This window comes from Dama dama, chromosome 10, assembly GCF_033118175.1.
Source record: "Dama dama isolate Ldn47 chromosome 10, ASM3311817v1, whole genome shotgun sequence".
Lineage (NCBI taxonomy): Eukaryota > Metazoa > Chordata > Mammalia > Artiodactyla > Cervidae > Dama > Dama dama.
The window spans coordinates 39,653,136-39,679,458 of record NC_083690.1 but is presented as its reverse complement, the minus strand read 5'-3'; the positions used below and the strand labels follow the sequence as shown (position 1 = coordinate 39,679,458).

At 59.0% G+C, this 26,323-nt stretch overlaps 2 protein-coding genes across 4 annotated transcripts in view; one reads left to right on the top strand and one right to left on the bottom strand.

The window, feature by feature from the left end:
* On the top strand, nucleotides 1–14,756 carry AP5Z1 (adaptor related protein complex 5 subunit zeta 1). 3 transcript variants are annotated; one of them, XM_061153712.1, is made up of 17 exons: nucleotides 1–111; nucleotides 8,956–9,093; nucleotides 9,164–9,350; nucleotides 9,535–9,676; nucleotides 9,758–9,870; nucleotides 10,149–10,317; nucleotides 10,516–10,656; nucleotides 10,787–10,824; nucleotides 10,896–11,058; nucleotides 11,445–11,623; nucleotides 12,002–12,144; nucleotides 12,326–12,466; nucleotides 12,759–12,870; nucleotides 13,132–13,229; nucleotides 13,576–13,708; nucleotides 13,786–14,000; nucleotides 14,230–14,756. In XM_061153712.1, exons 1-17 carry the CDS (start codon nucleotides 71–73, stop codon nucleotides 14,498–14,500), a joined length of 2,424 nt encoding a protein of 807 aa, XP_061009695.1. In that variant the 5' UTR covers nucleotides 1–70; the 3' UTR covers nucleotides 14,501–14,756. The 3 variants fall into 3 exon arrangements, with proteins under 3 accessions (XP_061009695.1, XP_061009694.1, XP_061009696.1); XM_061153711.1 differs by having other exon boundaries at nucleotides 13,465–13,708; XM_061153713.1 differs by lacking the exons at nucleotides 1–111; nucleotides 8,956–9,093; nucleotides 9,164–9,350 and having other exon boundaries at nucleotides 9,538–9,676; nucleotides 9,763–9,870; nucleotides 13,465–13,708.
* A 2,738-nt stretch (nucleotides 14,757–17,494) lies between these two features.
* RADIL (Rap associating with DIL domain) overlaps nucleotides 17,495–26,323 on the bottom strand; it is a 56,549-nt gene continuing 47,720 nt past the window's right edge. The window contains exons 7-15 of the mRNA XM_061153700.1: nucleotides 25,789–25,901; nucleotides 25,268–25,505; nucleotides 24,619–24,791; nucleotides 20,963–21,113; nucleotides 20,051–20,241; nucleotides 19,599–19,950; nucleotides 18,762–18,901; nucleotides 18,275–18,414; nucleotides 17,495–17,858 (exon numbers count right to left, since the gene is read on the bottom strand). Coding sequence (XP_061009683.1) covers nucleotides 17,753–17,858; nucleotides 18,275–18,414; nucleotides 18,762–18,901; nucleotides 19,599–19,950; nucleotides 20,051–20,241; nucleotides 20,963–21,113; nucleotides 24,619–24,791; nucleotides 25,268–25,505; nucleotides 25,789–25,901 — 1,604 coding nt within the window. The 3' untranslated portion in view covers nucleotides 17,495–17,752. The remainder of the gene's footprint in view (nucleotides 17,859–18,274; nucleotides 18,415–18,761; nucleotides 18,902–19,598; nucleotides 19,951–20,050; nucleotides 20,242–20,962; nucleotides 21,114–24,618; nucleotides 24,792–25,267; nucleotides 25,506–25,788; nucleotides 25,902–26,323) is intronic.

The window sequence follows — 26,323 nt, the reverse complement described above, 5'->3', positions numbered from 1 at the left end:
TGGGCCCTGCTCCGCGAGTCGCCCGCGGCAGGAGCGCGCGGCCCGCCCTCAGGGCGGCGGCGGCGGCGAGATGTTGGCGACGGGAACGGAGAGCCTGCTCCGCCAGGCCAGGTGAGTACGCTTTACCCCTCGCGCGCGTGGCGGTGGGTTTCAGCGCGGGGCCTCGGAGGAGGCCGGACCCGGCGTGAGGAGGTCCGGGAAGGTCGAGCTAGCCCCCGGGGGAGGCGCTCTGAGGGAAGAGCTGAAAGCGAGCGGGCTTGGGGCCCCGCGGGGGCTGGGCCGGAGGCTCGGCGGCCGCGGCTCCCGCGTCTGGTAGGAGCGGGCTCCGGAGCGCTCGGCGGCGTCAGGGCCTGGAAAGCCACAGACGCGCCGGGGAGCCGGCTGGACCGAACCGTGGCGGGCTCTGCGAGGTTCGCGAGTCCGCTGCCTTCCGAGGGCTTCGGGGAGCCGCGGGGGTTAGTGACTTAGAAAGGTAGACTCTCGCGGGGGCGCTGGGCGTGTTGAGGGATGCTCCTCCGGCCTCTGGCCCCGGGTTGCCTCTGGACGCCCACTGACTAGTCGGTAGGCCTCTCCTCACCGACTGGCCACTCACGGGGGAAAACCGATGTAGACTCGGACCCAGACCCCGCAGTCCGTCCGTGTGAGACTCGATGCTACTCGAGGAGAAGCAAAGGCGGCCAGAACCATGGTTTAAAGGAAAAACTACCTGGATTCGGAGCTAGACCAGTCGGTGGAAAAAATTAGGCTGGTTGAGGCTTCTGTGATCTTAGGGAAGCAAGATCTTGAATGTGTGAATGGGGCTGTGAATGGGGCAGAAGTTTGCTGTAGTCAAAACAACTCTTGAAAATCTGTTAGGCTGGTGTTTCTCCCATTGAGTCCAAAAACGTCTATATTTCCTTCAATCTTGGACATATATTCCAATACTCAAGTTCCACTATTCCAATTCAGGCTCGTTTGAATTTAGAAGCTGTATTAAGGGAAAATAGCTTTTTCAAAAAGTCGAAGTACAGTTGATTTACAGCATCAGTTTCAGGGGTACAATGTAGTGCTTCAGTGTTTTAATAGATTATATTCCATTTAAAGTTGTTATAAAATATTGACAACATTCCCTGGGCTGTACTGTGTATTATCTATATCTTGTTTAATACATGGTTTGTACCTCTTAACCCCTTCCCCTCCCCAATTCCGTCTCCACTGATAACCACTAGTATGTGTGCTCTGTAAGTCTGTTTTGTTGTATTCATTAATTCCATTTTCTGTATTCTGCCTATAAATGATAATCAGTGTTTGTCTTTCTCTGACTTATTTCACTGTGCATAATGCTCTCTAGGTTCTTCCATGCTGTTGCGCATGGCAGAATTGCATTCTTTATGGCCGAGTAATATTCCATTGTGTATATACACATCACATCTTCTTTATCCAGTCATCTGTTGATGGACATTTAGATTGCTTCCATGTCTTTGCTGTTGTAAACAGGGCTGTTGTGAACATTGGGGTGCATGACCTTTTCAAATTAGAGTTTTTGTTTTCTTTGTATATAAACCCAGGAATGTAGTTCAGTTTTTAGTTTTTTTGAGGAACCTCTACAGTTTTCCAGTGACTGCACCAATTTACATTCCCGCCAACAGTGAACTGCTGCTGCTGCTAAGTCGTTTCAGTCGTGTCCGACTCTGTGTGACCCCATAGACAGAAGCCCACCAGGCTCCTCCATCCCTGGGATTCTCCAGGCAAGAACACTGGAGTGGGTTGCCATTTCCTTCTCCAATGCAAGAAAGTGAAAAGTGAAAGTGAAGTCGCTCAGTCGTGTCCGACTCTTAGCGACCCCATGGACTGCAGCCTACCAGGCTCCTCCATCCAAGGGATTTTCCAGGCAAGAGTACTGGAGTGCGGTGCCAATGCCTTCTCCGAACAGTGAACTCGGGTTTTCTTTTCTCCATTTACTCACCAGTATTTGTTATTGTAGTCTTCTTGTTGATAGCCATTCTGACAGGTGTGAGGTGTTACCTCGTTGTGGTTTTGATTTGTTTCTCTCAGTTGAGCATCTTTCTATCTGCCATTGGCCGTCTGTGTGTCGTCTTAGGGGGAATGTCTATTCAGGTGTTATGCCCATTTTTTAATTGTTTTTTTCATATCGAGTTGAGTGAATTGTTTATTTTGGATATTAAACCCTTGTTAGACATATCACTTGCAAATATTTTCTCCCATCAAGTTGGTTTCCTTTGCTGTGCAAAAGCTTTTAAGTGTAATAATTAGGCCCCGTTTGCTTGTTTTTGCTTTTGCTTCCTTTGCCTTAGGAGACAGAACCAAAAAAAACTTGCCACTATTCTGTCACAGAGTGTTCTGTCTTCTAGTTTTATGGTTTCTGATCTTACATTTAGGTTATTTAATCCATTTTGTTTATTTTTGTATACGGTGCAAGAAAATGTTCCAGTTTCTTTCCTTTATAGGTAACTGTCCGGTTTCACCAAGCACCACTAATTGAAGAGACTGTCTTTTCCTCATTGTGTATTTTTGCCTCCTTTGTCACAGGTTAATTGGCCGTGAGTGTGGTTTTATTTCTGGGAGCTCTATTCTGTTTCATTGGGGTGTGTGTGTGTGTTGGTGCCAGGACCATAATGTTTACATAGTGACCACTGTAGCTTTGTAGTTGTTTAGTCTGAAATCAGAGAGCCTGATACCTCTCTCCAGCTCTGTTTTTTATTAAGATTGCTTTGCCTGTTCACGTTTCAGAATTATTCTAGTTCTGTGAAAAAACTATGGGTATTTTGATAGAGATTACATTAAATCTGTAGATTGCTTTGGGTAGCATGGAGATTTTAGCAGTTTTAATTCTTCAACTCCTGTACATGAGATATCTTTCCATTTCTTTGTGTCATCTTCAATTTCCTTTATCAGTGTTTTATAGTTTTCAGAGTATAGGTCTTTCACCTCTTTTGTTATGTTTATTCCTAGGTATTTTATTCTTTTTCACATGATTTTAACAGGATTATTTTCTTCCTTTTTCTGATAGCTCTTTACTAGTATATAGGAAAGCAACAGGTTTCTGAATATTAATCTTGTATCCTGGCAACTTAACTGAAGTTATTTTATTAGTTGTAATAGTTTTTGGTGGAAACTTTAGTTTTCTATATATATGGTATCATGTCATCTGCAAATAGTGAGTTTTACTTCCCTCCCAAGTTTTATGCCTTTTATTTGTTCTTCCTAGTTGACTGCTGTGGCTAGGACTTCCTACTTACTAAAGTGCTCCTACAAAACACTACACTAGAGTGGGTATCCTTATATATGTTCCTGATGCTGGAAGAAAAGTATTTTCAGCTTTTCAGTGTTGAGTATGACGTTAGCTGTGGGTTTGTCATAAATGACCTTTATTATGTTCCCTTGATACCAACTTTGATGAGAGTTTTTGTCATGAATGAATATTGATTTTTGTCCAGTGCTTCTTTTTGCATCTATTGAGACAGTCACGTGAATTTTATCCTTCCATTTGTTAATGTGGTGTATTACACCAATTGATTTGAAGATGTTGAAGCATCCTTGTGACCCTGGAATAAACATAAATCTAACTTGACCATGCTGTAGGATTTTTTTTTTTTTTTTTTTGCCATACTTCATGGCTTGTGGGATCTTAATTCCCCAACAGAGATTGAACCTTCACCCTCAGCAGTGAAGTCGCAGGGTTCTAATCACTTGACCACCAGAGAATTCCCCATGATCTTTTTATATTGTTGAATTTTGTTTGCTAATGTTCTTTTGAGGATTTTCAAATCTATGTTCATCATAGATACTGACCTATAAATTTTTTTTGTTGTTTGTAGTGTCTGCCTGATTTTGGTATCAAGGTAATTGTGGCCTCATAGAAAGAATTGGAGAGTGTTCCCTCCCCTTTGGTTTTTTGGGATAGTTTGAGGATAGGTATTATCTCTCTATATGTTTGGTAGAATTCCCTCATGAAGCTCTTTGGTCCCGGACTTTTGTTTGCTGGAAGTTTTATTACTAATTTAATTTCACTGCTAGTGACAGGTCTGTTCAGATTGTCTGTTTCTTCCTGATTCAGTCTTGGAAATTGTATATTTCTAGAAATGTATCCATTTCTTCTACGTCATCACATTTGTCTGCCTGTTAAGTATTGGTAGTATTCTCTGTGGAGTTTCTTGGTATCTCACTTCACAATTTCTCCTCTTTCATATCTTGTTTTATTTGGGTCCTCTCTTTGTTTTTATTGATCACCCTGACCTAAAGGCTTATCAATTTTGTCTTTTAAAATCTGGTCTATTGTTCCAGTCTCTGATCTTTATCATTTCCTTCCATCTGCTGACTTTGGACTTTGTCTCTTCTGTTCAGATGGAAGGTAGGTAGGTTGTTTGAGACTTTCCTTTCTTGAGATATGCCTGGATTGCTGTAAACTTCCCTCTTAGAATTGCTTTTGCTGCATCCCATAGATTTGGGGATGTGCTCTTTTCCTCTTGAGGTATTTTTTATTTGCTCTTCCGTTTCTTTGTTGCTTATTTTAGTAGCATGTTTAGTAGCCCATAGAGACTCTACATGTTTGTGTTTTTCCCTTTTTTTCTTTCTGTAATTCATTTCTAGTTTCATACTGTTGTGGTCAGAAATGATACTGGTTATCATTTCTGTCCTCTTAAATTTGTTGAGGCTCATTTAATAATCTGATATGTGATCTATCCTGGGAACATCCTGTGTGCATTTTAAAAGAATGCGTATTCAACTGGCGTTGGGTGAAGAATCCTATAGATCAAGTCCGCCTCGTTTACTTGTGTCATTTAAGACTGCTGCGTCCTTATTGATTTTTATGTCTGAGTAATAAGTCTGTTGATACGATTGCTTCCCTGGCAGCTCACACGGTAGAGAAGCTGCCTGCAATGCGGGAGACGCAGGTTCCATCCCTGAGTTGGGAAGAATCCTCTGGAGGAGGGCATGGCAGCCCACTCCAGTCTTCTTGCCTGGCAGAGGAGCCAAGGGGCTGCAGCCCGTGGGTACGACTGAGCACAGTCTGTCCACTGATGCGAGTGAGAAGTTAAAGCCCCGCTGTTACTGTGTCCTTGTCAGCTCCTCCCTTTTGGCCTGTTCGCATTTAGGTGCTGCTTCAGTAGGTGCGTAGATGTTCGTGAGTATAATATGCTCTTCATGTATTGATCCCTGTATCATTATGTAACACCCTTCTTTGTCTTTTGTTACAGACTTTGTTTTAAAGTCTACTGTGTCTGATAAGTATTGCTGCCCTGCTTTCCTATTTCTATTTACATGAAGTATCTTTTTCCATCCCCTTTGCTTTCAGTCTGTGTCCTTAGTTGTGAAGTGACTCTCTTAAACTAACCAGTTTGGCTTATGTCTTTTGATTGGAGCATAACAGTCCGTTGGCATTTATAGTGATTACTGACGGGTGTGTGCTCACTGCCATGTTCTTGCTCGCTTTCTAGCTGTTTTTATCTACTTCTCCATTGTTTCTTGATTTTTTTTTGATTTGTGGTTACCTACCATGGGGTTCCCTTTTGTGATCTTTGTGGCAACTTAGGTGGTTGACCCACAGCCTTTACTATATATTTGCCCTTACTCATGGGCGTTTTCCTAATCTATAAATTCCTGTAACTCTCAGGGTCAGTGTAGTCGTGATGAACTGTTTCAGTTTTTGCTAGTCTGAAAAGTTCTTCACCTCTCCTTTAATTCTGAATGATGACATTGCTGGGTGAAGCACCCCAGACTGTAGGTTCTCCTTTTGGGACTTTAAATATATCCTGCCACCCCTCCTGGTACCTCTCCTTTAATTCTGAATGATGACATTGCTGGGTGAAGCACCCCAGACTGTAGGTTCTCCTTTTGGGACTTTAAATATATCCTGCCACCCCTCCTGGTCTGAGCAGTTCCTACAGAAGAACTCACTGAAGCCGTGTGGGACTTCCCTTGTATGTGACTGTTTCTCTCTTGCTGCCTTTGGCATTCTCTCTTTAGCTTTTGCCACTTTAATTTTGGTATGTCTTGGTGTGGGTGTCTTTGGGTTCATCTTGTTTAGGGGTCTCTTTGCTTCCTGTACCTGGCTGTTTACTTCTTTAGGTTCAGGAAGTTTTCAGTCATAATCTCATCAAATACATTTTCGACCCTTCTTCTCGGACCCTTGTATATGAATGTTAGCACCCTTGCTGTTGTTCCAGAGGAGTCTTAATTGGGCTTCATTTCTTAAAATGTGTTTCTTTTTGCTGTTCTGATTGGATAATTTTCACTGTCTTCCAGAGCACCTACATGTTGTTCTGTATCACATAGCCAGTTATTATTCCTTCTAGTATGTTTTTCATTTCAGTTGTTGTATGCTTCTGCTCTGATTATGTTTTTTTTTCTAGTTCCTTGTTAAAATTCTGTGTTCAATTCTTTTACCTAGTTCAGGTAGCATTCTTACTACTAATACTTTGGGCTCTTTTTCTGGTAATTCTCTGTTTGATTAGTTGTTTTCTCAGCTCTCTGCCTTCTCATCTTGCTTTAGTTTTCTGTGTCTGTGACATCAGGTGAAACAGTTACCTATCACGTGTGATCCTGAAGGGGTGTCCCTGGGCACGTGCCTAGTCGGGGAGCTGGATTCTCCACACCACAGTAGCTATCACTGCCCTCGCGGGGTGGGGTCGGGTCCCACGGCTGGAGCAGAAGCCCTGAGGATCAGGTCCAGGCTGGTTCCGTTCGTTCCCTCTGAGTATGTGCTCGCCCCCCTCCCAGCAGTGGCATCCTTGTCCTTAAAGCGGAGCAGGGCTGGGGCGGGTGCTGGCTGGGCCGGCATGGAAACCAGCCATCGCGTGCTCAGCCGTGTCCGACTCTTTGCGACCCCATGGACTGCAGCCTGCCAGACTCCTCTGTCCATGGGATTCTCCAGGCAGGAATACTGGAGTGGGTGACTATCCTCTCCTCCAAGGGGTCTTTGAGCCAGGGGATGAACCTGCGTCTCCTGCATTGGCAGGCAGGTTCTTTACCACTGCGTGCCCTGGGACGCCCAGAACGAGCCAGAGCCCCGGACAGTCACATTCTGCTTCCCCTGCCTTAGTTGGGCAGTGAGCAAGCCCAGGCCCACACTTCACAAGTGGAGTCTAGGTTTCTTGCAGCCCTGCTCTTGGTCTCACTGGTTTTCAAACCAGCCAAAGGACTCGTCTTCCTGGCGTCAGACCCCAAGGCTGGGACATGCAGTATGTGGTTCAGACCCCTCGCGCCCGTGCACCCCCTCTCTCCTGTGTCCGCTCCTCCTCCCAGCCCAGGGTCACAGGACTCCGCCAGGCTCCACTTTGTTCTCAGTGGGAGTCGCTCCTCACGTCAGGGTGGTGTGCGTGCGCTTGTAGTGGGAGGTGAGCTCTGTGTCCTCCTGCTCTCCTCTCCCCAGAAAATAGATGGAATGCTGGCATCTCACTCAACATGCGATATGCTTGCCCCACAGTTCTTGCCAGGGACACAAAGAGCTAAGACCCACTCACAACTCCCAGCTTGTCTTCTGTTCACGGTCATAAACTCATAGGCTGAAGGAATAGCCCTATTTCTTATTTCTCTGTCTCTTAGGTGGGTAGGAATTCCTGTTAAGACTTGAGGAAAGGTTAAGTAACTATCAGTTGTGTCTTACTAGTGTTCACTATTTTTCTTTAAGTCTTTGATTTTTCGTGGCACTTTAAAACAAATACTAAAGTTTGGGAGTTAAGATTTGGAGAAAATTTTAGTTCTAAATTTTTCAGAGATGGAAAGGAGGATGGAGAAGCTTATCAGAAGCATGACTTGAGAGCTTCAGAGGAAGGAGGGACTTGGGTAAGCGGGGAGGGTGTGCAGGGCTGGGGGCGTTATCCAGCGAGGGAAGCAGCCAAGAGCGTTCCAGGCAGAGGGTCCTAGCCAGCGAAGGCAGGCAAACAGGACGCGGTGCCCTCAGGGAAGTCAGGATGGCTGGGCACTTGTGTGCGTCGCCGGCACCGGGGAGTCTGGGTCTGAGAGCAGCGGGGAGCTGCTGAGGGTGTGAGCGGGGGACTCTCCTGTGGTTGGAAAGGGCTGGGCTGGGTGTGGACGAAGGACACCGCCGTCTGGGACAGGCTGGCAGTCTCTGCCTCCGACATCACCCAGAGAAAAGCAGGCTGGACCGGCCCAGGGCCGAGTCGCCTCGGCCCACTCAGGCCTCCGCTTGTGTCTGTAGGGAGCTGTGTCCTGCTGTGGCCAGAATAAGTGAAGAAATGAAATGAGGGGGCAGTGGTGGGGGAGTCTGCTGGGACGTCTCTGCCAGCCCTCAAGTGAAATGGGGAAGCACAAGCCACTGCCCAGGACCCCCTCCACAGCCTCAGAGGCTGGGGGTGCACACGCCCTAAGGTCAAAACTGCAGACCCTGAGTGCCAGCAGAATGGATTTGGTGGGCTTCACCCACAGCTTGTTGGGGGGGGCAGGGCCCAGTTGTGTGCTGCACCCTTCTGGGAACCCCCCCAGAAGCTCGCAGCGTGGTGACTTGCTGGCATGTTGCTTCTCCTTGCCTTTCAGCATGGAATGGGAAGCACGCTGTTTTGAGACCTCATTCAGTATCGAACCTGTTGTAAAGGCTCAGTAGCTATATTTTAAATTAAGCACAAGAGTAATGTCATAATATTTGCTCTATCATACTTAACTCTTATTCCCAGAAGTTAAAAGAATCTTTTGAAAAGCAACTTGGTTCAGACTAAATCTCCCTTAGTTTTGACTCCTAAACCAATTGTTTTTTTTTCTGCTCCTGGAATAACAAAACCTGAGTGTGTGGAAGCTGGTGGCGTGAGGGTCTCCCTCCAGCGGGGAGGGGGCGAGGACCTGGCTCGGGTACCCGTCAGCGGTTCATCCCGAGAGGCCTAGAGCACCCCCCCCCCCACCCCGGGGCCCCACGACACCCAGGCCCCTCTGCTGAGGAGGGCCTGTCCCCCGCTGGGGCAGCGCTTCCGGTTGCCCATGTGGTGGTCTGTCTCTCTCTAGGGAGGTCGGGGCCGAGGAGCTAGGCAGGTTCTGTGCCCGTGTCAGCGCGCTGCTGCAGGCGGAGGACTGGGGCCCCGACACCCTGGACGCCCTGCGGAGGCTCTTCCTCATCGTGGCGGCCACCAAGTATAGCAGGAGGTGAGTGCCCACCCTGGCCCGCGGGCGGCCCGCCCAGCCCCGCGCGGGCTGACCGGCCCCTGCCCCGCAGGCTGGAGCCCGCGTGTGTGGCGCTGCTGCAGACCGCCCTGTGCTCGCCCCGCTGCCCCGAGCGGCTCCAGCTGCTGTGTGCCGCTGTGCTGAGAGAGATGGCGCCCTCCGACAGCCTGAGCCTGTCCTGCGACCACGCGCAGAGCTCGCGGCAGCTGGGCCTGGTGGCCTCCGTGCTCTTGGCCCAGGTACTGTGACTGCCGCGGCCCCCACCCCACCCTGGTGGCCCTGGGGCTCAGCGATCCAGCCGGCTGTGTGCGCCCCGTGAGGGAGCGGGCTGGGCTGGGCCTGCCCTGGTGATGTTCTGGACGCCTGGGTGGAGTGGTGTTTGTGGGGGAAGTCGGTGTTCACGTTCCACTGGGGGGTCTGCAGGGCGACCCACAGCAGGTCAGGACCATGGGCCAGCGTGTCATCAAGGTCCTAGAGAGTCGGCAGCCTGAGGGGCCCAGCCTGACGCACCTCCTCCCGGTCGTGTCCAAGGTGGCCAGCCTGGCCCCGGATGCCCTTCCTGAAGGTCAGCATACTCCTGTCAGCGGGGGACCGGGTCCCAGGAAGCCCCGCACACTTAACTCCATCCCCGTGGTGTACCCCGCAGAGCAGACCAAGGCGCTCAGCAAGCGGCTGGGGGACTGGCTCCGCTACGCCAGCGTCCAGCAAGGGGCGGCCCACGCCTCCGGGGGCTTCTTCTCCGCGCCCAGAGCCCGGCAGGTGAGTCTCAGGGGCGTCGGCCACCTGCGGGCTGCCGTCTGCTCCTCCTACGGGAGCGCCGCCCCGTCCCAGGATGGCCCCTCTCCTGTCTCCACGCAGCCATTGCGGGCATGGTGCCTGGGCCCCGCCCCTGCGATGCTGTGAGGAGTCTCTGGTCGGGAGGGGATCGTGAGCAGGGCCTTGTCATCAGCCCAAGTGCCCTCATCCTCGTGCCCTATGAGGGCGCCCTGGCTGTTCTCGGCCCTTCCGCGCCCGCTGACCTTCCTTGTCCCCTGCAGCCGGGCCCTGTCACCGAGGTGGACGGGACTGTGGCCACGGACTTCTTCACAGTGCTGTCCACGGGCCAGCGCTTCACAGAGGACCAGCGGCTGAACGTGCAGGCCTTCTCCATGCTGCGGGGCTGGCTGCTGCAGGGCGGCCCCGCACACCCCAGCGCCACAGATGCAGGTGGGACAGGGCGGGCCCCTGGGTGCCTTTCCCAGACGCTGGAGTCACACGACTCATCTGCTCACCTGCTAGCGGTTTAGACAGTCCGGGTGCATCTACACCGCGGGAGCTGGCGGGACTGAGCGCCCAGATGGGGACGCTCCCCCACCATCCAAACCGCCCATCCCCGCAAGCTGCTGAGCCGTCTGCCTCTTCCAGACGACCGGTCGGAGCTGGAGGGCTCTACCCTGTCCGTGCTCTCGGCCGCCTCCACTGCCAGCCACCTGCTGCCGCCCGCCGAGTGGCTGCGGGAGAAGGCCCTGGAGTACTGCCAGCGCCTCCTGGAGCAGAGTGGCCGGCGTGAGTCCTGGGCCTGCCCCGCCTGCCTGCGTGTCTGCGCCGGGTCCCCCAGATGCGGGCTCCCCGGACGCTCCTCACCCGTAGGTGCCGGTGGGACGCAGAGACCAGGCGGCCCTCTTCCCTCCCCCAGGAGCCCTGAGGAAGGCCGACTCGGACCTGCAGAAGGCAGTGAGTGCCGGCGGGCGGCCTCGGGGTGGGGGGGTGCCCACGCACCCTCTGAGCCGCCCGTGTCCCCGCAGTGCCTGGTGGAGGCCGTGCTGGTGCTGGACGTGCTCTGCCGGCAAGACCCCGCCTTCCTGTACCGCGTCCTCCCGTGCCTGCGGGCCCTGCGGACCCGGCTCTGCGGGGACCCGGCCTGCGCCCGCGCGCTGCTGCCCGTCGCCCGGTTCTTCCTGCGGCACGGTGAGCACCTCCCGCGCTGGAGAACAGGGCGGCCCGGTCCTCCTCACAGCCCCCTCCGCCGCCGGAGAGCAGCGGTGCTTTGATGGGCACCTAGCACTTACGTGGAGGGGAGTTTTAAAATGTTACCAAGTCGATGTTAATCTCGAGCTCTCTTCACCAAGGCATTCCCTAGAAGGTGCCTGGAAGCCAGCCCCTCTAAGGAGCAGTCCTCACCTCTGTACCCAGAGGGGCGGGTCTGTGGCCAGACACAGGAAGAGCTGGGTGCGCTCAGCCGGCCCTCCCGTACTTGTGACGCCAGACGTGTTGGCCACGGGTGTCCTGGGGACACAAGAGGCCCTGGAGGCCGGGCCTGAGGCCGCCTGCCCTGACGGAGCTGGTGCTCTCAGGGGAGGCCGCCGCAGTGGACGCCGATGCTGTCTACCAGCACCTCTTCACCAGGATCCCGTCGGAACACTTCCACAGCCCGATGCTGGCCTTCGAGTTCGTCCAGTTCTGCAGGGACCCCCTTCTGCTGCTCGGCAGCAACCTGGACCTTCTCAAGACCAGCTTCCCCAACCTCTTCAAGGCGTGTGAGCTGGGCCCCTGGGGCAGCGCACGCCCATGCACATGGTGACCCCGGGCCCTTGGGAAGGCGCGCTTGGGCTGGCAGAGCCCACAGAGTTGGTTCAGAGTTAGCAGCTCCACTGGGGGCCCCGCCTACTGTGTTCAGCCTTTTGGTACCATCATCTCTGATGGATGTTTTGAGGTTGGCATGTCACTGCGGGGCTTTTCCAAAATCAGAGACTTAGTCCGTTGATCAGGAAGAAACGATGGCAGATGCACAGGGATTGATTGTTGGCACCAGCTGAGGGCGGAAGCAAGCAGGATCACGGGGAGGACGGTGGAGGGCACGTTCCGACCCTGGGATCAGTGGGACTGAGGTGGTGCCCTCTCATCCCTGCAGTTTCAGGCCTGGAGCAGTCCAGCCCTCACGTCCGAGTTTGTGGCGCTCCTGCCGGCGCTGGTCGACGCGGGGACGGCCGCAGAGATGCTCCACCTGCTGCTGGACCTGCCGAGCCTGACCGCAGCCTTGGACCTGCAGCTCCGGTGAGCCCAGCCCGCTGCTCCCCTTTCCCCCGCATCTGCCCCGCCCCCTGCAAGGCCCAGTCCAGGGCAGGTGCCGTTAGGGTGACGGCTGCTCGAGTCTCTGCCTGACCAGGGACACCACGGGGCAGGGGCCGGGGCTGGAGCCCACGTCCCAGCCTGGCCACACTGTTGTTGCTCGTAGGTCGTCGCAGGCTGCATCTGAGAGGCCGCTCTGGGACATCTCTGTGAGAGCCCCCGGCTGCCTGGAGGCCTTGCGGGACCCCCAGGCTCAGGGCCTCTTCCAGCACCTGCTGCGCGCCAAGGCCAGCGGGACCACAGAAAGGTAGGCACACCGGGGTGGGTCCTGAGCGCGGGCCGCTGCAACCGGAGCCCGGCCTTCTGACCTGGAGAGAGAGCTCTGCTCACGGCCGCCAGCAGCGCTGACCACATGACTGAGCGCTTCCCGGGCACTGAGCTTGTGGTTTGTTCTGCTCCCCAGTCCTGTCCTTACTGCTCCGGCGGGTGGGGGCACACTGATTCCTTCCGCAGACGGAGGAAGTGAGGCTGAGCACCCGAGAGGCGGAAGCGCCGGGACTGGCCCGGTCCCCTGACCCCCGCCACACCCGTCTCCCCAGGTTGACGCCGCTCCACCAGCTGCTGCAGCCCCTGGCCAGCTGCGCCCGGGTAGTCCAGTGTGCGCAGGCCGTGCCCACCCTACTCCGAGCATTCTTCGCGGCAGTGACGCAGGTGAGCCTGCCTCCTAGGGCCTCCATGCCCGCAGCAGAGGGCCAGCCGGAGCCAGGAGCCACAGGGCCCCAGCTTCACTGCCAGCCAGGGGCAGACCTTGGCAGTGCGCGGGTCGGGGTGGAAAGTGCTACTCACAGCAGCCCGGGCCCAGCTCCTGTCCCCCCAGGACGCGGCTGTGAGCAGCCCCCAAGGCAGCAGACACAGCCAGGCCCGGCGCAGAGGTGCCTCTGCGCAGGTACCCAGGCTCACTCTCCCTCCCAGTTCGCCGATGGGGCCCTGGCCAGCCGGCTGGCGCTGCTGCTCCTGGAGAGAAGTGATGCGCTTTTCCAGGTTGAGGGGTATGAAGCCGACGTGCACAGGTGGGTCTCTCCCGGCGGCTCCGCGGGGCTCCACCCCTCCTATAGCTCCAGCCTCCCGCGCCCTCAGCCCCTCTCAGCTCTGGTCACCACAGACCCCTCCTCAGGCCCAGCCTCAGCACTTCGTGGGCTGCCGCACAGACCCTTCCCACTCCAGAGAGTTGCCACATTCCCCCCCAAGCTTCTCTTGGGCAGAGCCTTCCAGAAGGTACCCTTTCTGAAAGCCCGACTCGTGCAGGCTCGTCCCCTCGCCAGCCCAGCCCGAGGACAGAGCTGTCCCCACCCCACCACCTGGTTCTCCTCCGGACGGCCGTGGGCCTGGGGTCTCTGAGGGTGCCCTCTCTGGCAGGGTGCTGAGCTCCCAGTTCCCGGCCCTGTGCAAGCTGCACCCCCCGCTGGTGGTCGAGCAGGCCAAAGAGCTGCTGGAGTTCGTGGGCAGCCTGGGGGGGCCCTCTGGCACCGGGTACATGCTCACGTCTGTGGTAAGGTGGCCACCCTATCACCCCGGCCCACGCCTGACATGGGGCCTGCTGCGGGCTGAGTGCTGTCCCCCGGCCAGGTGTGGGCCATCGGCGAGTACCTCTCGGTGTCCTGGGACCGGCGCTGCACCGCAGAGCAGATCAGCAGGTTCTTCGAAGCTCTGGAGGCCCTGCTCTTTGAGGTCACGCAGGCTCGGCCCTCCACCGCCCTTCCCAAATGTCCTCCGCAGGTCATCACCGTGCTGATGACCACGCTGACCAAGTTGGCCTCCCGGAGCCAAGACCTGATCCCCAGGTACAGGTTTGGGGCAGGTAGAGGGAACCTACAACCTTCCCGTGGGGAAAGCAAAGGGCTTGGCGGCCGCCCCCTCCCAGACACCTGGACGCAGCGTCTGCACGAGCCTCCCAGCTGGACGCCAGTGGCCAGGGCTATGGGCACTTCTCGGAGTTAAGGCCACACTAGCCCGAGCCCCCGTCCACCTGAGGGGTGCGCCTGCGCTGATGGGCTGGGCCCCCACCCCCAGGGTCTCCCTGCTCCTGTCCAAGATGAGGACCCTGGCCCAGAGCCCAGCCGTGGGCCCCGTGCACAGTGAAGACGACCTGGGAGCTGTCCGCACACGGGCCACCGAGCTGCTAAACCTGCTCAAGATGCCCAGCGTGGCCCAGTTCGTGCTCACGCCCAGCGTGGAGGTGTCCCAGCCCCGCTATCACCGCGACTCCAACACAGCCCTGCCCCTGGCCCTGGACATGGTCAGCCGGCTGCTGGAGCGGGAGGCAAGCCTCCTGCCAGGGTGAGGGGACGAGGGCCCAGTGGGCGCCAGGCTGCAGAGCCTGCTGTTCCGTCCCTGCCATGGCCTCAGGGGTCGGAGAGGCTCGGGGAGGAGGTCACCATCTCAGCCTCGGTCTCTGCCTCCTCTGGTGGGGACAGCAGAGTCTCGGCTTTGGCCCCTCTTGGGACTAGGTGAAGGCTGATCTGTGTCCTGCTGTTACTTGGGGGCAAGAGGAGATAAAACAAAAATAAACCTCCTTCACAAAACATCTGTGCGAACAAGGCAGGGTCGGTTCCCTTCCTCTCCACCCAGGAAGCCCTGCAGGCTGCCCCATCATCTCTGCGCAGGGGACCCGCTGCTGCTGGGCCGGCAGACCTGGCCCCGGATGTGGGGAGCCTTCCCTGGGGGTCCTCCTGCCTAATGCCCACGTGTTCCCGATGGTCGAGAACAGAGCACTGACACGCGGTCAGAAAGGAGCCGTGTCCATCTCCCAGAGCCAACGGCTGCACTGGGAGATGAGTCTGGTCAGTGACTGGAGAGCTTTTCATGCTCCCAAGGAGCTTGGAGGCAGGAAGGCGGGTCCGGGCCCTGCTGCCTCCACAGGCCTGCAGCCTCCCACCAGCAGGACAAGGCCACCCCAGCACGTGCCGCTGGAAGCCTTACCCGGAGATCAGGTGCGCTCCGCTCTGACCCCGAGTGGGACAGACTGGGTGCGGTGGGGCCAGAACCCCTTGCAGCCCCAGCGCTCCCTACCGCTCTTCGATTGAAGTCGGCCTGCGGTCCAGCCCCACCTGCGCCTGGAGGAGCCCGGCCACCAGGTGGCGCTGCTGCTCCGCGAGTCCCGGCCCGGCCGCCCTGGCCCCGCCCCTCGCGGGTCCAGCCTCCAGGCACTGGCCACGCCCTTGGCCCCGCCCCCGGTAGGCTTCGCCCCTCAGGCGCCCTGCGGAGCGCAGCGTCTACATGCTGTGCTGGCCTCAGATGCTTCCCGAGTAGTGACCAGTGGTGCACCCGGCTCTACCCTCCCGGGGCGGGGCTGGCCCAGCCCTGCGAGCCCCTCAGCCTTGCTGCCCAGCCCTCCGGACTGGGGTCCCGGGAGGCCCAGATGGAGCACATGTCACCTAGAAGAAACTCCATTTTGCAAACGCCCCGTAACGTGTAGCTTCCAGTGTGTTCAGGTCGTCAGGTATTGCAAGTTTGCGTCCCAAACATGCGTTAAGAACTCGTTTGAGAACGTGGGTTTTGAGGGGATCTTGCTTCCTCACACTGGGCCAAGGCCCCTCCAGCAGTGTTCCCTTCCCATTCTCTCTGTAGGGTAGACTTTGGTGGTGGCTGAGTCTACTTGAACGACCCGAGTTCAAATCCTGACTGCGCCAGGTGGAGGTGGCGGTTACCGCCCGTTCTGCCCTGGGCTCGTGTGGGGAGCGTGCGCCCACTCACCGGCGGGGCCGGGTGGCCCACGAGGTATCCACACCACACACAGGTGGACGCTGCGGGCCTGGGAGCCTGGCCCAGCCGTGGTGCGAGGTCAAGGTCGAGGTCTGCATGCCCGCAGAGCGCTCACCTGAGGCCGTGCCCAGGCGCAGAGAGGAGGGCGGCGGCTTGCAGAGGTGGTTCTATGCGGTTTCCCCGCGCCATTCCGCCCGCCCAGATACAGGAAACCGCTGTCCCACGTGCTCCACCTTCACCTGAAAGTGAAACAGGGAAAGCGTCTGAGTGACTGACGGCCGTGTCCCACCGCGATCCCACGGGCTCCTCTGTCCGTGGAGCTAGGCACCAGTACTAGAGTCGGCAGCCAGTCCCTTCAGCGGGGGTAATAACAGTACCGGCCTCACACAACGGCCCGGGCATGACCTGGGCACCTCCCCACAGACAGGTGGCACCCGCGCTCCCTGCGAGCAGAGGAGCCCCGGGGTCTTCCCCCAGACCCGCGGGGCTGTCCCCCAACCACGGAGGTGGGAGGCCGGGGGCCAGCCTCCCTGAACCTGTGGCCTCATTTCAATCTGGGCTCTAAGAGTTTCTTTTGGGCTCAAGCATGCATTTTAAATGACTTTTTACAAGTACATTTCATGCAGGCATCCCGGTGGCTCCGTGCCCTTAGTGCCTGTGCTCTGCAATGAGAAGCCGCCACCAGAGCAGCCCCCGCTCCCCGCAGAGAGAAGCCCAGGCAGCAGCGGAGACCCAGCATAGCCAAACATAAATAAAATTCAGGGGAAATGCATCTCATCCAGCGCCTGGGGAGCTGCTTCAAGGCAGTCAGAATCCCGATGCCCGATACAAAGCAGCCAGCAGGGCCGCCCTGGCCACCCGCTCACCAGGGTGCGGCAGGGAGTTCGTGGCACTTGAGGCCCAGGGCCTGGGACCCACCTGGGACTGACCGGGCTGCTGCTCCCCGCAGGAGACTCCTGTCCACGTAGGCGCTGTGTCTGCAGCGGACTGGCCAGGACCCCTCGTCCCCAGAGTCTGCGTGCCTGTCAGAGGAGGACACGGGCCCAGAGCCCAGCCCCGGGCTCCGCGCCCAGTGAGGACGCGGCTGAGCCTGCTGAAGACGGCCAGCGCCTCACCGTGACACCAGCACAGCCCCGCTGCTGGGGCAGGAGGCGGGCCTGCCACCAGGTGGACGCCAGGCGGCCAGGCAGAGAGCCGGGGCCAGCCAGCCTGGTGTTAGGGCCCAGCCACAGCAGAGAGGACACTGAGGGGCGAGGCCAGGGAGGCCTGAGCACCCAGAGTGGGTCAAGAGTCCCGCTTTATAGCCTTCCAAGGTTTCTAGACCATTTCTTCGGGACCGTGCTGATCGCGGCGCCCCAAGCGCAAAGCCGACTCTGAGGGGGCGGCTCTCACACTCCCTCCGTGGCAGGGGGCTGCCTGGCATGGCCTGCTGCTCCTCGTCTGGGGCGGGCGGAGGGCAGACGCGGAGTTAGGCAGAACCATCCCACCACCCCAGGGACCCCGTGTCCTCAACGGGTCTCCCACACCAGCAGGGACAGGAGCAGATCCAGGGGCCCCCGTGGCCCCTCTGGGGACCAGCATGGTGTTCCCCAGATGCATGCCCTGCCACCCTCTGGAATATGAAAGATAGTTTATTGAATCTATATTTTTCCATTAAAATCTTCAAACATAAAAGCTCTGTAACAAACATCACAACTGTTATCTGTCATATAAATAAAACATACACGAAGGGACTGCGGGTGTCCTGCAGGGGGCGCACCCGCAAGGAACAGCTTGGCCGAGACATGCGCGCGGGGCCCAGTGCAGGCGGGCGGCCCACCGCGCAGGGTGCCTAGGGGGGCGGCGTGCGGAAGCGGACCTTTCTGGCCGTCTCCATGTCAGACTTGGCAACCAGAAACCGCATAATCTTGCCTCCGTGTCGGATCAGATCCACCGCCCTGAAAGGAGCCAAGGGATGCGGCCGGTGTAGATGAGCCTGCCCAGTGAGGACTCAGCGCTGGTCCAGCGGGCGGCGCCTCCTGGAGGTGCCCGGGGCGGGGGGCAGCCTCCACCCACCAGCTGTCCCGAGGGAACAGTCAGAGACAGCAACCTGCGCCCCCCGAGTGGGACGAGCTCCAGGATCACACAGCTGGGGCGCCCTGCCACTCCGGGGCCCACCCCGCCCCAGAGGCATCTGAGCCCCTGGGTGGGGGTCAGGGAGGCATCAGGGAGAGTGAGGGAAGGAAGGGCAGAAGGCGACGCTGCGCCTCACTTGCGCGTCTCGAAATCGGCTGGTACCAGGGCCCGCTGCTGGGCTTTGAGGCTGCAGCCAGGCTTGGCCCACAGGCGGGGCGGGGCGGGGCGGGGCGGGTACCTCGGGTAGCTGACGCCTGCCAGGCTGCTGCCGTTCACCTCCAGAATGCGGTCTCCCAGCGCCAGCCGCCCATCAGCTGCGGCGGGGCTGCCCGGGAGCAGGGTCTGGATGTAGAGTCCGGGGGCGCCCAGAGGCGTGTGCTGTGGGAGAGGGGCAGCCTCAGGGCTCCGAGGGCCCTCTCCCGCGGGGCCCCAGCACAGGCACCTCCACACCTCCCCAGGCGGGCTGGGGACACTCACACACCCACGCTGTGGTCACAGGTGTGTCTGCAGGGCCGCGCGGGTCACCATTGCGGCCAGGGCCCAGGACAGACGCCCGAGGAAGAGGGTGTAGGTGGGAGACCCTGCCCATCACCCCACCCCCGGTCCTCCAGTCCCAGGAGGTGCCCCGGTCCCCATGGTCGCAGGCCTCCCCCCTGTCGCGACCCCCCAGCTGTGGGCCTGCCCAGTGGAGAGAGGAGCCCGGGGCGCGCAGGGCGGCCACTCACCATCCCGTCGATGAGGCCCATGCCGAGACCCGAGGGGCCACGCTCCAGCTCCACCACGAACATGTAGCAGAAGTCGTCGGTGCTGGAGCTGCGGCTGGATGGGGCCGGAGGGGGCTCATCCTCCGGGGCCGCACAGTCTCCTGTAGAAGCGGAAAGTGCCGTGGGTGAGGGGTGGCCGCTCAGGCCTCCATCCAGAGTCTGCCCCAAGTCCAGGACCCACATCCGGCTCAGCTGCTCCAGAGGACACTGGCTCCCGGAGGTCCGGGGGAAGCCCGCTGGGGCAGGCAGGCCGCCCGTGCTGCCGTGGGACCCCGCCCCTCTCAGGAGGCTGAGCGGGGGCTCTGCTCGGGGTCTCACCCGCCTCTTCCCCCACCCCACCCCCAGCGGTGATCCCCGTCTGCCCCTCCTGAGGGGCGGCCCTGCTGCTCCCCACCCAGATGGCTGGGTCCTCCCCACAGGCCCAGCCGTGCTGCCCACCTGAGCGGTGTCCTGCCTCGGGCGCACCCCTGCCCCCTGACCCTGCCTGCGGGGCACCCACCCAGCTCGGCTGAGCACCGACGACTCGCCAGTCTGCCCCCCACTGCCCTCAGCCCGGCCAGTGGCCTGAGCACACACGCACCCAGGGCTCCGGGCCCTCCGCTCCCCCATCCTCCCAACCCGCGGGCCTCGCACTGGCTCCGGGGCTGAACGCACATCGGCAGCCGTCCGTTCCCCCCGAGCCCCCTCCCCGGGGCCCGTCTGTCCAGGGTGACAGGACGCTGACAGCCCAGCCAGACATGCCGCCCGACTCCGCGGGGGAAGGACCCTGAGGGAGCTGTGAGGCCAGGCCAGGCTCACCTTCCCGGGAGGTGCCCCGCAGGCCGCCAGACCCCGTCCTCCGGCCTTCCGGGAGCACCCTCCCACAGGCGCTGCCGCCTTCGGGCCAGTCGGGGGCCGCGGGCTCCAGGCCTAGCGGTGTGCCTGGGGGTGTGAGCAGGCATGAGGGGTCCCCGTGCGGGTCCGCGGCCTGGGGGCCCCCGCGGCTCGGGCGGCCAGGCAGCCTTCCTGGGGGGCCCTGTGCCCGGGGACCACCCACGGGAGGTAGGGGGTGCTCCAGGCTAGCCTCTCGGGCTCCCCCGCTGGGGTTCCTGGAAGCCGGCGGAAAGCTCTGGGCCTCAGGGTGGCCCTCAGGACCGGCGTGGTGCAGGCCCTGGGGAGACGAGAGAGCACTCAGCCCCGAGCGGTGGACCAGAGAGGGGGAGAGAGGGGCCCCCCGAGTCGCGGGTGCCCCGCTGCTGCATCCCCGGCACCTGGAGGCCCTCAGGCCGGGCGGGCGCTCCGCTGGGGCCAGGCTGGCTCCGTAGGCTGCACAAGAAGTGGCGGATGTAGAGAAGGTGCTGGTAGACGCGCTCGTCCGGGCACTCCGCGTCCAGGTCCACCTGGAAGCCCTCGCTCGGCAGGACGATGGGCGGGGGGTTCTCGTAGGACTCCAGGACCTCCTCTGGGGGAGCGAGGGGCTGTGACCTCGGCCAGGAGGCGCTGCCTGCGCCCCACCCGCCACGACCGGACCCCAGGCAGGTCTGCCGGGGGAACGTGCGCCCCACGCCCTCCCCGGTGCCCCTGGCCCAGCACCCACCCACACTGGGGGCGCCCACAGCCATGCCGACTGCACCCCACACCGTCACCCACGGGCACAGCCCACCTGCGTGCTGGCCTCCACACCAGGAACGGGGCTCCCCATCCCCAGACAGAGCCCCCTCGCGGGCCTCGGACGTGACCCCGTACAATGGGGGACCGTGCAGAATCCAAGCCCGGGTGAGGAGGGGGAGACAGGGGCGAAGCCCCTTCTGTCTGCAGCCCACCCTACCCTGTCCATCTGTCACACTCTGCTCACGATGAGACGGGCTCGGCTGACTCACAGAGAGCACGTGTGTAGGTCTGTCCCCGTGTGCGCGAGCGTGTGCACATGGCGGGTGTGCTCAGGACTGCGCGCATCGAGCCGCCCGGTGTGGACAGCCTGCCCCTGCCTCGTGGCCGAGCGCTGCGCGAGGCCCCAAGGGGCAGCGGGGACCTGTGACCGAGCCCGGACCTCAGGGGCCAAGGGGAGCCCCAGCCCCGGGCCGCCTTCCTCCTCGGGGGTCCTGCCCTGCCGCCCCCGGGGACAGGGCATCTAGGAGCCCACGGACGATGCCCCAGCTCCCAGCCCCCCGGACGGGCCTCACCTGACTTGAAGGCGGCGGTGCTGTCCTGGGCGCCCGGCTCCCAGGCGCTCATGGGGCCCATGGCCGAGGCCAGCTGGTACTGGGTCAGCAGCCGGTGCAGCTGCGCGGGGCTGAGGGCGGGGAAGGCGGCCCGCAGGCTCGCCCAGCTCATCTGCCACAACAAGCTCCGGGTCACAGGCCGCGGAGCCCACCCCATGCAAGGGGGGCTGGCCTGCCTTCCGGGGAGCCCCCAGGGCCCCCAGCACACACACTGCCCCCGGGGGCCAGGCGGACAGTGAGGTCTGCAAGGGGACCGGCTCTGGCTGTGATGGGGACCAGGGAGGGCTCCCGGGAACGCTCAGACCGCCCCTGCCTTCTGCAGGGGAAGCCTCCTGGGGAGGCCGGCACTGGGGGGCCCGGGGGTCCAGGGTGGGAGAGCACCCTCCCGGCCACCAGGGCTCAGGACTCCAGGCGGGAGGCCCTCGTGGGGAATCTGGGGGGCGGCTGTGCGTCCGCTCCTGGGAAGCGGGAAGCCGCTGTGCCCGTGACCTCCGGGACATGGGTCTCCTCCCAGGGAGGAGGGGTGCAGTCTTGGCCCCTTTCCTCTGCCTCTCTGGTCTCACCGACTGTCCTTTACCTTCCTCCTCTCTTCCTTTTTCGCTTGACTTCCCTGCCAACATCAGAGGCCTGGGTGGGGTCACGGGGGGCCCTGAGCTGCATGGGGGCGGCCCCATCCTCACTGCACCCCGCACCCAGCGAGGGAGTCAATGGGCGCCCGACAGCCGGGCACCTCCTTCCCATCTCACAGGCTCTGCTTTCTGGGAAATTCCCCAAACTTCCAACTCTGCTACTGAACTTTGCATCTCTGCTGTCGCAGTTTTAACTTCCAAGAATTCTTTCTGTTCTCTCATTTACAGCATCCGGTCATTATGTTACGGATACTCTGCCTCCTCTTTACGAGAATGTCGGCGGTTTTTAAATAAGCTTCTTCTCCCTAAACGGTCTGTCTCGAGGCTGGCAAACGACGGTGCCGGGCGGTGAGTGACAGCTCGGGCAGGACTGCGGGCGGCAGGGAGCGAGCCCACGGGGCTGCCCGCCGCCCAGCAGGAAAGGGCCTGGCGGCCGCATCCCTCCCAGTGACGGCCGCATCACGGCCAAGTGAGGCAGGCGGGCAGCTGCCATCCTGTCTCCGGCTGCTCTTGTAGCAAGTGCGCTCCAACGCGGCAGCGAGAACAAGCACAGCCTCGCGGGTCTCGGGGTCAGACTCGGGGCTAAACCGAGCGTCGGGGCTGCGCTCCCCGGCGGCGCCCCCGTGGCTGCAGGGCTGAGGTCCCGCCGCCGCGCCGGCCGAGGGCCGCCGAATCCCGGAGGCCGCTGCGCCCCCGGCCCGTCCCCCGCCGCCTCCTCTCCTGTCTCTCTGACCCACTCTTCTGCCTTTTTTTCCTTTTATGGAAGTACAGTTGATTTACAGTGCGCTGTTAATCGCTGGTATGAAGTAATTTTACACATACAAGACCACACATGTGTGACTCTTTCAGACTCGTTTTCATTATGGTGAGTGTAGCCCCTTGTGCTGTAGAGAAAATTCTTGTTGTTTACCTATTTTATGGAGAGTAGTTTGTATCTGTTAATCCCAAATTCCTGATTTCTCTCTTCTTCCCTTTCCCCTCTGGTTTGTTTTCTATGTCTGCAAGTCTGTTTTTGCTTTGAAAACAAGTTCCTTTATATCTTATTCTAGATTCTGCATACAAGGGATAGCACATGCATCTGTCTTTCTCTTCCTGACTTACCTAGTAGGATCATCTCTAGCTGTATCCACGCTGCTGCAAATACCATTATTTCATTCTTTTTAATGGCTCAGGAGTATTCCACTATATACATGTACCACATCTTCTTTACCCATCCCTCTGTCTGTGGACACTCAGGTTGTTTCACTGTCTTGGATGTTGTAAATACTGCTGCTATGAACACTGAGGTGCATGTGTCTTTCTGAATTAGAGTTTTCTCCAGCACCACAATTCAAATTCATCAACTCTTCAACACTAAACCTTCTTTATGGTCCAACTCTCATATTCATACATGACTATTAGAAAGACCGTAGGTTTGATGCTATGGACCTTTAGCTGGTAAAGTGATATCTTTGCTTTTTAATATGCTGTCTAGGTTTGCCATAGCTTTTCTTCCTAGGAGCAAGCATCTTTTAATTTCGTGGCTGCAGTCACCATCCACAGTGCTTTTGGAGGCCAAGAAAATCTGCCACTATTTCCACTTTTTACCCATCTATCTGCCATGAAGTGATGGAACTGGATGCCATGATCTTAGTTTCTTGAATGTTGAGTTTTAAGCCAACTTTTTCATTCTCCTCTTTCACCTTCAAGAGGCTCTTTAGTTCTTCACTTTCTGCCATTAGAATGGTATCACCTGTATATCTGAGGTTGTTGGTTACTTCTCCCAGCAATCCTAATTTCAGCTTGTGATTCAGCCAGCCCAGCATTTTGTATGATGTCTGCACACAAGTTAAATACGCAGAGGGACAATATACAGCCTTAAAGTCCTCCAGTTAATTTCGAATCAGTCTGTTGTTCTATGTCCAGTTCTAACTGTTGCTTCTTGACCTGCTTACAGATTTCTCAGGAGGCAGATAAGGTGGTCTGGTATTCCCATCTCTTTCAGAATTTTCCACCGTTTGTTGTGATCCACACAGTCAAAGGCTTTAACGTAGTCAATGAAGCAGATGCTTTTCTGGAATTCCCTCATTTTTTCTATGATCCAACGGATACTGGCAACTTGATCTCTCTCTGGTTCCTTTGCCTTTTCTAAGCCCAGCTTGAACATCTGGAAGTTCTCAGTTCACATACTGTTGAAGTCTAGCTTGAAGAATTTTTAACATTACCTTGCTAGCATATGAATTAAGTGGTGTATCATATGGCAACTCTATTTTTTAAGTTTTGAGGATTCTCCACACTGTTCTCCATAGTGGCTGCACCAATTTACATTCCCACCAGCACAGGAGGGCGCCCTTTTCTCCACACCCTCTCCAGCATTTCTTAGTTGTAGGCTTTTTAACAATGGCCATTCCGACAGGCGTGAGGTGATACCTCTTTGTAGTTTTGATTTGCATCTCGCTACTAATCAGCAACGGCGAGTATTTTTTCACGTGCCTTTTGGCCGTCTGTGTGTCCTGTTTGGAGACTGTCTATTTAGGTCTTCTGCTATTTTTGATTGGGCTAGTTTTTGATGCTGAGCTTTATGACTTGTTTGTAGATTTTGGAAATGAAGCCCTTGTCGGTCACATCATTTGCAAATATTTTCCCAGTTTTCAGGACTTCTGAGCTTAGATGGGGCTACCAGGTGACCGGGGTGACCTCCCCACCTCGGGTCCTTCACCGCCACCTGTCAGCAGGGCCCCCTGGGCCACTGCTGTAGGTCAGGGACGAGACGCAGACATCCTGGGCCGTCACCCTGCCTGCGGGGGGAACAGCTGGGGGCTGCAACTGGAGGAGGGCACAGCGACGCACTCCAGGATTCCTGCCTGGAGAATCCCGTGGACCGAGGAGCCCGGTGGACTAGTCCATGGGGTCCCGAAGAGTCGGACACGGCTGAGGCACACACAGCCCACACGCAGGGGCTGCAAGCTGCCGAGCCCAGAGCGACCACCACCCCCCAGCCCCTCTCACCTGGACGAGCTGGGCGCTGGGCGTGGCCAGCAGGTTGAGCGTGCAGGAAAGCTTCCGGAAGAAGTGCTCCCCCGCCTCTCCGAAGCCGGCGCTCCTGGTCCACTCCAGGAGCTGCTGCAGGCGGGCACAGGCCTGGACGCCCCTGGGCCAGTGGAAGCAGCTCAAAGAGGGGCCTGGGGGGAGGGATGGAGGGAGGGTGACACGGAGCCACCCCTCCCAGGGAGACAAGCCCGGCGGGGCCCCAGCCCTGTCGCCTCCCCACCCCACCCAGGCCTCTGGACAGACGGGAGACCTTCCATCACTTTCCCAGCTTCCCTACCTGCTCCCAGACCCCCTGGGGGAGGCGGGAGAACCGTGGGCCGGCCCCACTCGCCCGGCCCACGCCCCAGCGCTTCCTTAGCCAGAGATCCTGGCAACCCTGAGCCTGGGCCGGGTGACAGAGGAGATCTGGGCACCAGTGAGGCTGGGTCAAAGGTCACGCCACTTCCCTGAGCCCGTCCCCACCTCTCAGAGGCCCGGGGCTGAGTGGGGATAGCAGGAACCAGGAAAGGCCGGTGGGCCACCTGCACACGCTGCCGGGCGGCCCCGCACCACCTCCTCCCCGGGGCGCCTGCCCGCCGGCCTCCCCCGGGCGTGCGCCCGCCCTCACCCTTGTCCAGCAGCTGGTTGAGCAGCAGCGTGCCCGAGAAGAAGAAGAGGTAGGCCAGCACCTGTGCGGCGATCTCGGGGTGCACCTGCAGCTGCCGCAGCAGGTCCAGGGCGGCCTGGTAGACGGCCACCACGCGGCGCAGCTCCTCGGGCAGCGGGGGGCCCGAGCTCCAGCTCTCCCGGCACTCCGACTGGAACGGGGGGCACTCCAGCAGGGCCGGGAGGCAGACATACAGGGACTGGGCAGAGGGAAGCACAGCTGGCAGAGGCCCGGGCCCGCCCCGGCCACAGAAGCCGCGGGGGCCCGCAAGGGGCCGGGACGGGCGGGGCCGCTGTTCCCCAGAGCAGCGACGTGGGGGGCTCACTCAATGGAGGAACAGCGAGTGAGGGGACGGGGGTGCTGGGGCCGGGGCCGGGGGGCCGGGGTTTGCGGGGACGGGAGGGCCGGGGCTCGGGGGGCAGAGGGGCCGGGGCCGGGGGTCCGGGGGCTGGCACTCAGGCCCCAGGCGCGTGGCACGCTACCTTGGAGACGTAGTAGACGCACTGCTGGAAGGCGTAGAGGACCACCTCCTCCAGCACCGCCATGGCCTCCTCGCTGGCCGTGAGGGCGCAGGAGAACAGGGACTCCTTGGAGCCTGCGGGCAGAGCGGCACCATCACCAGGGCAGGGTGCGGGCTGGGGGACACAGACGGGAACCTTCCGGAACCACCCCGTGGCCTCCTGAGAGCTCCGCCCAACGCCTCCTCTTGGGCTTGGAGAATGAGATAAACCAAAGCCACAGGCAGCCCACCCTCCCGGAACCGGCCTGCCACACCTCTCCCGGGCCCGGCGTCCGGAGGAGCTGGCCGAGGCGGCCGGGACCCAGGCCCCGTGCCTCCCGCCTCTGGATGCTGAGCCAGGGCCAGCGCGGCAGGCGCTCATGAACGGGCCGGTTCAGGACTCAGTCAGGACCCAGCGCCCGCGACAGCCGACCCGGCCCCGGTCACTTCTCACTGGGACCCAGATCAGAGGGCACGGGCCAACGCTCCTCCGGAGACCATCACTCGGGAGAGCAGTG